The following is an 11,971-nucleotide window of genomic DNA, read 5'->3' on the forward strand; positions in this document are numbered from 1 at the left end:
GGAAGGAAACCCTTTTCAACAGAGATTAGCATGAGTGTGAACCAGAGTTAATTAGCCATCTCTTCTAGCCCTGGGGACAGAGAGCTTTAAAGAGACTGGGGCAAAATGAAGACAGATTTTTGGACTTCAGAGATTTTAAAGAGAAGACTAGTGGAGCTCCAAGCTGTAAGTGTGTTGTTCATCTTCAAGAAAAGGGAGGAGCTCTCATGCCCAGCACACAGTAGATAGTCAAGTGGATCTCTAAGTTTGAGACCAGCCTGGATTACATATTGAGTTCCAAGACAACCAGGGCTATATAACAGAGTCCCTGTCTCAAAACACCAAAAGGAAAAAAAAAAGGAAGGGAGGGAGGAAGGAAGGGAAGGGAATGGAAGGGGAAAAGCGGGAAAGGGATAGGAAGGGGAAAAGAAAAAGAGAAGAGAAGAGAAGAGAAAAGAGGAAAATGTGGTCTCAAACCCTGGCCAGAGGCCCAGAGAGATCAAGTCTGGAGTGAGGTCAAATGTGTAAAGCTGACCCTCAGGGCTGGGAAAATAATGCTGCTTCACAGTCCTGTGAGCCAGGGGGCAGAACACTGAGTCAACAGTACTCCTGAGACTTAAGGTCCCATAGAATTTGCCTTGCTAGGTTAGTGCTGGACACTAGGACCCATCGCTGCTCAGATCTTTCTGATGTATCCCTTTCTGAAAAGGAATATCTAACCTGTGACTGTCTATAGTCATTGGATTTTGGAAGCAAGTTCCATGTTTGATTTCATAGGAATGTGAATGGAAATATGGCTTACAGGTGAACTGGAACTATATCCTCACCCATACTTGATTTAGATATTTGTATTAAGAGATTTTCAATTTAGAGCTGATGCTGAAGAGTTAAGGATGTGAGGTCTGAGGATGCTGGGAATCCTACCCCCACAGCATGAATAGCCATGCCTTGCCTCTAGTATGACGGGAATTGGAGGCAGGACATCTAATCAAGGTTAAACAATGTCACCGGCTGCGGTCCTATCCAGCATTAGAGGCACCAAGTATATACAGGATGGACGGACCTGTAGGTACATAGCACGTGGGAAAGCCATCCACCCGCTAACAGGAGGTGTAGTCACAGCAACACGGGAGCCAGTCTGATAGAGGACTTCTCGACTCCATAGACTCCATATGGCAAAGTACATTTCTTTTGCCTGAGCTCTACAGTCTGGGGTATTTTATTAGGAAGCCCTAGAAAACTAACAGATACTGCTAACTGAAGACAGTAAACCATAAACCAATGATTTCACGAGCAAGCAAGGACTTTCCCCCTACTCCATTTCTGGGAACATTCACTAGTGATTTCTGCCAGCTGCGTGCTCCTGGGGAAAAGAAGAAACAGGTCAGGCAAGCGCCTCTCAGGCTAGGAGTTGATGGCCATACTTGGTCTTCCTATGTCTATGGAGGTGAAACTTCCAGCTGAAGCCACGCCCACAATGCCCGCACTTAGGGCTTCTTGCCAGAGTAGGTCTGCTGATGTCTAATGAGGGCAGAGTTAGAGCCAAAGCCATGCCCGAATCAATGGCTTCTCTATGGACTAGACTGGATCCTCTGGTCAGAAGTGAGGTATGGCATCCCATCCAGTACCTACCCACACATGCTGTTTAAAAAACAGAAAAAGGTTCTACTTGGAGTGTGTCCTCTGGTGTCTGGTAAGAAGCGACTTAAAAGCAAAGGCACGCCCACACTGGGGACACAGGTAAGGTTTCTCCCCTGTATGGCTCCTCTGATGCCCAATGAGGTTGAACTTTTGGCTAAAAGCCTTGCCACACTCAGGGCACACATAGGGCTTCTCCCCCGTGTGTGTCTTCTGGTGTCTGATGAAGAGAGACTTAAACTCAAAAGCTCGACCACACTCGGAGCACTGATAAGGCTTCTCCTCTCCGTGAGTCCTCTGGTGTCTAATGAGAGACACCTTCTTTCCAAATGCTCGCCCACACTCAGCACACAGGAATGGCTTCTCCCCTGTGTGAATCCTCTGGTGCCTAGCGAGGTTAAACTTCTGCCTGAAGCGCTGGCCACACTGGGGACAGGCATAGGGCTTCTCCCCCGTGTGCGTCTTCTGGTGCCCAATGAGGTTGAACTTCTGGCTAAACCCTCTGCCACACTGGGGACACACATAAGGCTTCTCCCCCGTGTGTATCTTCTGGTGTCTTGTGAGGAGCGACTTAAACTCAAAGGTTCTTCCACACTCGGGACACTGGTAAGGTTTCTCCCACCCTGCGTGGGTCCTCTGGTGTCGGATGAGCATGGACTGCTTTACAAACGCACGCCCACACTCGGGGCACAGAAAAGGTAACTCCCCCGAGTGAACCCTCTGGTGCCCAATGAGGTTGAACTTCTGGCTAAACCCCTTACCACACTGGGGGCACACGTAGGGCTTCTCCCCGGTGTGCGTCTTCCGGTGTCTGGTGAGGAGCGACTTAAACTCAAAGGCTCGTCCACACTCGGGGCACAGGAAAGGTTTTACCTCTGTATGAATCCTCTGGTGCCTAATGAGGTTGACCTTCTGGGTGAAACTCCAGCCACATTGGCGACACACGAAAGGCTTCTCCCCTGTGTGTGTCTTCAGATGTCTCATGAGCGTACCCTTTTGGCCAAAGCGCTGCCCGCACTCAGGGCAAACGTGCGGTTTCTCCCCAGAATGTGTGACCTGGTGAGTGAGGAGCCTGGAGAGCAGCCTGAAGCCACGCCCACACACCGAGCATATGAAGGGGTTGTCGCCCGAGTGTGACCATCGGTGTTGCAGAAGTGAGGCCTTCCGGCAAAAGCCCCTCCCACACTCAGGACACACGAAGGGCTTTTTATCCTGGTGAGTCCGCTGGTGGAGGAGGAGGTCGATCTTCTGGCGGAAGCCACGCCCACACTCCGGACACACAAGGGGGCTCTCTCCAGAGTGAATAATCTTCTTGTGGTTGTTGAGGGAGGATACATACATGAAGCCTCGCCCACACTCCCCACACACATGTGGCTTCTCGCCGGAGTGTTTCCTCTGATGGACCGTGAGAGAAGCCTTCTGAGCGAACTGGTGCCCACACTCCAAGCACGAGTAAGGCTTCTCCACTCCATCCATTCTCTGGAGCTGCATGAGGTCTGAACTCTGGCAAAAGCCCCCTCCGCAGTCAGGAAATACGCGATGCTTCTGAGGGCTGAACAGGTTTGTGACATCATTAAGCCCTAGTGGAAACGCTCCATGTATGACAGCTCCAGATGCTGATTCATCGGGTCCCTTCAGCACTGTGACTGCCTCCTCAGGGGCCAGGCCAAGGTCGGTTTGTTTACTGTCGCCTTCACCCCAGTATGCTGCCTGACCTTGACATGGGCTAAAGAACGTCTTCAGAATCCTTGTTGGACTTGTGCTCTGCAACAGAGCATCGCTGCTGTCTCTCTCTTGACCTCCTTCATTGCTAGAACAGCCTGGAGCGTCTGACTGGGAGTTGCTCCCTGCTGGTGGGCTTGGGAAAGTCTGAGAGGGAGGTCCATTCAGCACACACACCCTGAGGACTTCAGGACTAGCAAAGGATATCGGGCAGGAGAGACAGGGCTCTAAATCTGTCCTGGGTTCTGCTAGAGAGAAAGCAGGGGTCAGAATCACAGAAGTGCCTTGTCAGTAGGAACATTTCCCCAACAGTAATTCCTCAGATGTTCGTAACAAACACTCCCTTTACATCTGTCTTCCATACTCTACCGCAAACGGCCTTCCCACAGCTCTGAAAGGAAAACTAAAACACTGAAGAGCCTTATTGGTAATGTCAGCTCTGTAAGCTAAAACAATTAGAACTGCTAAAACTGACATGAATATCCACAAATACTCACTTTTACTCCATCAAGGTATTACAAATTTCTTCAGTGGTTTTCTTTGTTCTGTAGGAAGTGACTAAGTTTCAAGTCGTCCCCCAAATGGGAGAGGCAGTACAAGAGGTCCATGTGTGATATTCTACTGAATGCTCCCTCACCCATAAAGCAAACCAGGAAGATAAGCTGTGATTATCTTATCAGAAAACAGGGATTCAGCAGTGAAGCAGGATGCCATAGCCTCTGCCTTTGAGTCCTTAAAGAAATCTGATTCTCATGACCTAATTAATCCAAGAGTCTCTTGGATTTTCTTAAGTGTTTCCCTGTAATAACAGGACTTGCCTAGGAGATGTCAAATCAATATACCTGTTCCACTGCAGTTGGTTTTTTGTTTCTTCTTCTTTTTTGTTGTTGTTGTTTTTTTGTTTTTTTTGTTTTTTTCAAGACAGGGTTTCTCTGTAGCCCTAGCTGTCCTGGAACTCACTCTGTAGACCACATTGGCCTGGAACTCAGAAATCCACCTGCCTTTGCCTCCCAAGTGCTGAGATTAAAGGCGTGGGCTACTACTGCCCGGCTCAATTGGTTCTTACCTACTTGGAGCTGATTATAAAAAAATATATATATATTGATGAGGTCTCACTGAGGACTCAGAAAGTCCAGCCTTTCTAGACCTATTTGATTCTTGCTGACCAATACAGAGGAGACATATTTTATGAAGCATCTTCAATAGGTCTGCCAACTGCTTAAAGATGGTTGTTGGACCACACTCAATTATTAGTGCCCCACTTACTACTACTTTCACACCGAGGAGGAGTCATTACAACAAAGAAGACATCCTTTAAGTCTAAAGCACATACTGTGGAGCCTTTTACGGGTAACCACCATGAAGCTCTCTTCCTAACTCCTGAGTCCCACTGTTTTTTCTCCTAAGGAAACTATTCAGTACACTTGCTCTCTAGGTGCTCCTGCTGGTGGAATGGACTTCTTGACAATTACTAATGCTATTCCTCATGGCCTTCCGAACTGTGAGAGTTTGGGCTTTGGTCCTACTGTGGGCAGTTTCTCATAAGGAAATGTGTTCTAAGCTGGCTCACTGAGCTCTGATTTACTCTGGTAAGCTAGTTTGCCAGTATTAATACAACTCTTGGCAGTTGTTTGCATTTCTAGCTATCAGCTATTCACAGCTCAGTAGTGGAGCACACGCTTGGCAATATACAAGGCCCTGGGTTCAATAATTAGCATCGAACAACACGTCCACACACACTGGAGCTCTGGAGCTTCCCAGCTGAAGTTTAAGTAGACACCGCCGACTACCTGCCTGTGATCTGGAAGGGAGAAACAGATGCCTGTGCTTTGGCTGATGAACATCCCCACTTGGCCATAAATACTAATCACGTTTACCATTTATCTTTTTGGGTATTTTCAGCAGCAGGGTAACTGCTGTGTGTCTTGTGTTAATGTGGTGACTGATCTAAGCACAAGCAATCATTGACCTTACAGGAGAGGTGTGGCTCCTAATAAAGATGTTTGCCCTCATAGTTCACTTGGCAGAGTAGTAGTGTAGCAAATTTAAACTGAAAGCAACTGAGCTTGCCTTCTTTAACATCATTGACTCTCATCCCATCAAGCACAGGCTGAATAGGGCTAACGACTGAGCTTCCCTTCAGGGAATGCTTTGCCTGAGGACTTCCCCACGTAGAAAGAGTTCCTCGGTTTCCCAAATCAAGCAAAAGCTTTGGCCCACGAGCCTCTGGGCTGGATCTGCATCACCCCACGCAGAGTCCCAGCTTGCTGACTGCAAATCATGAGGATTGTCAGCCTCCAAAACTGTGTGAACTAATTCTCTGTGCTAGGAACACTTCTACCCTACTGGTACGGTGGCTGTCTTTCTGAAGAAAAACAGATTTTGGTACCAACAAGTAGATGTTTTGGTCACATGGAAAAAATGTGGCAGTTGCTTCAGAACTGGCTAACAGAGGCAAGGAGTGTTGTTATATGCATGCTAAAAAGGGCCTAGATTACTACTAAAGAGAGTGTTGGTAAGAGACATGGAAAACAAGTCTCTCCAGTTTTGTGGAAGGGTAGTGCTCATGCAGTGAGACGTCTAGCGGGGATGTCCAAGCACAGTGTCACAATTGCAGCTCAGCTGACCTGACCACTTGGTGGAGAATGCAAGAAGTTCATTGAAGAGTTAAGGGAACTTCTCAGCTGCATGTTGGAAAGATGCGGAAGCTTGTTTTGAAGTGAACAGTAAAGAGTGTCACTAGACAGTCTTTTGTGGCTAATCACCCACAACTACAGGAGCCTGCAACACACCTGGGATTGATTAGGGCACCAGAAACACAGCCAGTTGAGACCAAGAGAGACCAGAAAACTAGGATAAAGTGAGGAGAGGCTGCTGTGCTTCTCAGACTCTAAAGCTCTGGACAGAAGAACTTGGGTTTTTAATAGTGCAGTATTTTTAAGTTGGGGTTTTTCATCATGGCACCTTCAGACATTATGTCATTATACCCACACTGCTCACTCCCCTACTACCTCCCTCTCACCCTCTAGCTGGTTCTTCCTTCCTTACATCTTCTGCTTTCTTATCAAATCTATTCCAATTCCCCAATTTTTCAAAACACACACACACACACACACACACACACACAGACGGGGGAGGGGGAAGAGTTCTATTTTTAGTTTCTTGAGGACCTGTCATGCTGATTCCTATAGACACTGCATTTGTTATATTTTCACTGGCAACATGGAGGGTTCCTGTCTCCCTCTCCTAACCCCGCATCTTCACTAGAATTTGCAGATTTTTTGTTTTCCTGATGATAATCATTCTGATGGGGGTGAGATGGAATATCGAGCAGCTTTAATTGGCAGCTTGCTTGTGGTTACAGATGTTGAACACTTCCTCACACATTTACTGCTCACTTGTATTTCTTAAGAATTGTCTATTTACTTACTAATTTGGTTCAATATTTCACTTATTTTTGTAGAGCTATTTTGATGTAAACCAGAGCTATTTTGATGTAAACATACACTGTGCTTCACAAAAGTGAAGAATGACCCAAAATCAAATCAATGTCACTTCCACCACAGAGGCAGAGTCCACAAACTATGGGAGAAAGTGGTCCTCCACGCTGGCTTCAAAGGGAAGGGGACCACAGTGGTTCTGAGATGCCATTCTCCTCCTGGCTGATGGTATGGATGGGGCTTGGCAGAATACTGGGACTAGAACCCCTGCCACAAGCTGGTGGGGGACCTGGCCATTGGCCCTGTGAGCCTGAGGGCAGAGCAAGTCCAAGAGGACTATTTGTGAGCCTTGAGAATTAATGGTTTCTGCCTTCTTAGTTTGTGATTAACTAGGTGCCCATTATCCCTCTCTCCCTTCTGTTAATGGTAGAATAAAAATATTCTAAACCTAACACACAAGGCACAAAGCCCAGAGGGAAGGTACCCCAGTACACTTATTAACATTTTACTGCTTGAAGTACAGAAAACATTACCTTTGTTTAGGTCTTATTATCTTCTATATTCTTATTTATCATACTTTTTAAAAAAATTGTAGTTAAGGTAAAAATTTGATTTAATCATCAATATGACTGCAAAAATCTTAGATGTAAAGAGCATTCTACTGTAGAGTCATATTTGTACTCTTAAAATCATTTTTTCTTCTTTCTAATGTTCTTATGCTATGACTTCTCTTTTTTTTAATGATTTGTTCTTGTTATGATTTGGGGGTTTAGTTGGTTGGTTGGTGGTTGTTGATGATGTAGTTTGGGAGTGGGTTGGTTGGTTGGTTGGTTGGTTAGTTGGTTAGTTGGTTTTCGGTACTGGGGATGAGAGCAAGATTACCTCTTTTACCATTTCCTTCTCTTTGAAGGATTTCCTTACCTATAGTTTAACATATGTGTCACAAACTATTTCTATTAGTGTCAATGAATCACTTTCATTTCTCAGTGATAGTTTTGCTAGGTATAAAATTTACAACCTCTTCAGCGCTTGAGAAAAATCTTTGCCATGTCCTCATTGGCCTAGTTGGTTTACATGAAAACTCCTTTATAGGCAAGGTATTTCCCCCCACTGGCTGCCTTCCAGGCCTTTCCCCTCTTTTTTAGTTTCCAGAATTGTGTCTTAGTGTTTATGCATACATGTTTATTTAATGTTTCTATGGCTTCTTGTATCTGTATGTTTATCTTTTAATAAGTTTTCAACCACGACTTATCAAATATTTTTCAGTATCCTTTTTGGGTTCTAATGACATAAGTGCTGTTTCTTTTTCTTTTCCCACGTCTCTGAAACCACTCTTTTTTCAGGCTATTTTCTTTCTTTGTTCAGATTTATGATATTTTATTGTTCTGGAATCAAATTTACTGATTCCACTTGGATGTAGTGGTGCACATATTTAATCTTACCACTCAGGAGGCAGAGCAAGTGGATCCCTATGAGATCAAGGCCAGATAGGGCTACAGAATGTGACCCTGTCTTAAAACATAAAACAAACTCACTGATTCCATCCTATTATTCCAACTCTATAGCTAAGCCCATCCAATAAGCTTACATTTTCTGTTGTATATTTCAGTAACACAACTGCAGATTTATTTTTATATAAAATATTTCTTTGCTGATATTTTTTATATACTCTCTTATTTGTTTTAAGAGTATATGTAATAGGGTGAAAATTCTGAACTGAACCTAAGGTCTTGTTCGTGCTAGGCAAATGCTCTATCTATGAACTATGCCCCTTTTATTTTGAAGGTCTCACAGTTGTTCAGGTTAACCTTGAACTCACTCTGTAACCAGGCTGCCATTCTTGCCATTTTCCTACCTCAGCCAAGGGCTAAATTCACAGTCCTGCATCCACTAGGCCCTGAAAGATAATTCTAATCTCCGATCCCCACCTCTATCACCTAATCAGCTGTATGTCACTGACATCTTCAAGTTTTAATTTCCTGCCTCTTGGTATGAAGGATGGTATTTTTTATTCCATGCTAAACTGGCTTTCATGCTAAAAGACTCTGAGCCTTATAAGAAATATACCCAGAAATATTTATGCCCAACACTCAAATACAAGTCAGTAGTTAAGCACATCATGATTTATCAATATGAAGTAATTCTACTCACCAACAAAAATGAATTATTGATGTATAGCCCATAGATAAAATTCTAAGTAATTATGCTAAGTAGAGAAGACAGTTACATCCTGTGTGAATCAATTTACCTAAATTCTAGAAAATTCAGACACATCTATAATCAGGAAAAACAGATTAGAAAGAAGGAGATATTGGCAGTTGATGGATTTTGGGGAAGGATAAATTGGTTTCCTTTAAGTTGAGGCCCTAGTAGGTCTACCACACTCTAGTGAATGGCCTCATACCCATGAATACATGGGCAAAACAAATGAGACTTGCTAGGCTATTTTTAAAAAGAAAGAAAAAGGAGACATAAAGTTGGGAACTGTGTGGAGGAGGAAAGAAGTGAGGGTGAATATGATCAAAATACATTGTACGTATACATGAATTTCTCAGAGAGAATTAATAAAATTAATTTATTTTATTAATTTTCAAATTAATAAAATATATTTTTTTTTGAGATAGGGTTTCTCTGTGTAGCTGTGGCTGTCCTAGAACTCAACTTTATAGACCAGGCTGACCTCGAACTCAGAAATCCACCTGCCTCTGCCTCCCAAGTGCTAGGATTAAAGGCGTGCGCCACCACTGCCCAGCAATTTTCACTTTTAATATAGCTTATTCTACCTTAAAAACATCTCTTCTTTCTTTCTTTCTTTTTTTAATCTTTTTTTATTTTTACATCTTTTTTTATAAATCTTTTTTTTAAAGATTTATTTATTATTATGTGTAAGTACACTGTAGCTGTCTTCAGACACACCAGAAAAGGGCATCAGATCTCATTACAGATGGTTGTAAGCCACCATGTGGTTGCTGGGATTTGAACTCAGGACCTTCAGAAGAGCAGTCAGTGCTCTTACGTGCTGAGACATCTCTCCAGCCCCCATCTCTTATTTCTTAATACCTCATACCTTAATAGCATTTTATATTATTAGATGTTAATATCTTCATGTAATATTCTTTTTTTACAAAGTCCAAGTTTGATATAAAACATAACATCCCCCATATGGTTTATTTAGAAGGAAAATATAATAAAATAAAAATAAGAGTGTGGTGCTGCACACATTTAATCTTAGCACTTGAGAGGCAGAGGCAGGCAAAGCTCTGTGAGTGCAAAGTTAACCTGATCTACATAGGGGGTCCTAGGCCAGCCAAGACTACACACAGTGAGAGCCTATCTCAAAAACACTTTTTAAAATGTCAGTAAAAGTGAAGACAAATTCATTAAAAAAAAGAAAAAGATAAGCCAGGCAGAAATTTGTCTGTACATTCTAATAGTCATAAAAATTAGTGTGGATTGAATTAAAGACCCAAGTGTTTGGGGGACATTCTACGACTGTGATCAGTAACAGAAGAAAAATTAACTACAATGTGGGCACATGTCTAAAGCAGTCCATCACTCTCAGAAGGGTGCAGATCACGTGAGAAGATATTCCTATCAATCACCTACAACCCCATGAGATTCCCAAAAGGCGTAGAGACGGGGTCAGGCAGGACCCTGTGTTGCTAGGGATGTTTCAGAAGAATTCTCACACTACCGCTAGGGCACATGCTCCTGACTGCTTTAGACAGTTTGGTATAGCCTAGTCATTCAAAGCCACACATGGATGTGGGCCAGCTATTTCAGTCCTAGCTATGGTTCCTACATCCTTCCACAAGTGTCCCACAAGTGTTGGGTAACATTAATTGCCAGGGATTGGGGGTTGCATACTATGTATAGAGAAGTTTACAAACGTGCAAAATAACACGGTATGCTGAAGGGCCCACGAAGTGGATAAAAGGGCAAAGGTAGCCATGGACGGTGAAGAGAGAAGGAGGTGGGGAAGCTGGACAGTCTGAGAAAGAGCAAGCCTGCCCCCTGGTGGACAATAGGCTCCTAGCACCACAGGCTGTCAGATTGCCTTAGTTCTTCACATTAACTAAACCATCGTAAAGAAAACAAAGCTGTGGGATTTACAGGCTGAGTGTGATGTACAGCAGTTTCTGGGTCAAGTACAGAAAATGAGGAGCGTTCAGTGGGAAGAGCCTAGTTGGTCTCGAGGGCGGGAACTGTGTTGAAGATCAAAAGCAAGACTAGCCAAGGACAGGGGAAGAAATCCTAAATGGGCTGCAGAAGCCAAGCAGGGAAATCAGGTGCCCTATGGGGAGCTTGGCCTTCTCCTAGCCACTGTGAGAGGGAGGGAGGGATGGAGGGAGGGAGGGAGGGAAGGAGGGAGAGAGACAGTGCTACCTGACCTTACTGGAGGAGCCCTGGGAGGCCTATAGAAGAGCTCCCCTTAGCATGTCAGAGTGGGCCTCGTCCTTGTCTGCGAAGCTCCTCAATGCCTCGCATCCTCATCTGCCCAGAGTCTCCCTCTTACCTGGACAAAGGTCCAGAAGGCATCCGCTGCCATCGCTCCAGGGTTCTGTCCCTTGTTCCAGCTGCGTGATGAGTTCTGGTTTGGAAAATGCAATTCCTAGTCACAAGAAACAAACCCAAAGTGACCTTAGGCTAGCAGCTAAAGAGGCTCCAACAGAATCCCAGGCCATTGTAGATGTCAAACACCCAGAAGGGAGGTAGAGAGATGGAAAAAGAGTATCAGAATTCTAAGAAAGAATGATCCTAGCTCAAAAGCAGGGTAATCGTCCCTAGAAATACCCTGCCAGTCCCTGCATGCATAAGCATGCACGTGTGCCGGCCCACACACTTCACTGCAAAACATGGACACTCTAAAGAAGAGAACGTGCTGGCTGCTACACAGACGTTTAACATGCCCACAGATAACCTCCAAGAGGTAACAAGGCAGCCTTACCCAGGGAGACCAGGTGGCTATAGTTCTCCAGCATCACTTCCCTGTACAGGATCCTCTGAGCAGGACTCAGCAGCTCCCACTCCATCTGGCTGAAGGCCACAGCTACATCATGGAAGGCCATTAATGCCTGTAACAAAAGCACATTCCTGCTCGTGAAGGCAGGAGCCTGGCTAAGACCAGTCACCAGCCTCAGTCACTACCCAGGACCAAGGCAGCGGGAACGCGGTGACTAAAGCCAGTCACC

General features: G+C 44.6%; 1 protein-coding gene and 1 long non-coding RNA gene across 7 annotated transcripts in view; one reads left to right on the plus strand and one right to left on the minus strand.

Annotated features, from left to right (window-relative positions):
* Positions 1-815: 815 nt before the first annotated feature.
* Znf169 (zinc finger protein 169) overlaps positions 816-11,971 on the minus strand; it is a 20,257-nt gene continuing 9,101 nt past the window's right edge. For 5 of the 6 annotated variants that reach the window (XM_031358748.1, XM_031358747.1, XM_031358745.1 and 2 more), the window contains exons 3-5: positions 11,728-11,854; positions 11,296-11,391; positions 816-3,587 (exon numbers count right to left, since the gene is read on the minus strand). In XM_031358748.1, the coding sequence (XP_031214608.1) occupies positions 1,645-3,587; positions 11,296-11,391; positions 11,728-11,854 (2,166 nt within the window). In that variant the 3' untranslated portion in view covers positions 816-1,644. The remainder of the gene's footprint in view (positions 3,588-11,295; positions 11,392-11,727; positions 11,855-11,971) is intronic. The other variant, XM_031358751.1, reaches the window with a different exon arrangement.
* Positions 3,222-4,191, plus strand: LOC116081970. Its single transcript, XR_004115123.1, has 2 exons — positions 3,222-3,288; positions 3,891-4,191. It is a non-coding gene; the product is annotated as an uncharacterized LOC116081970 (long non-coding RNA).

The sequence above is a fragment of the Mastomys coucha genome, unplaced genomic scaffold, assembly GCF_008632895.1.
Source record: "Mastomys coucha isolate ucsf_1 unplaced genomic scaffold, UCSF_Mcou_1 pScaffold7, whole genome shotgun sequence".
NCBI classification, from domain to species: Eukaryota; Metazoa; Chordata; class Mammalia; order Rodentia; family Muridae; genus Mastomys; species Mastomys coucha.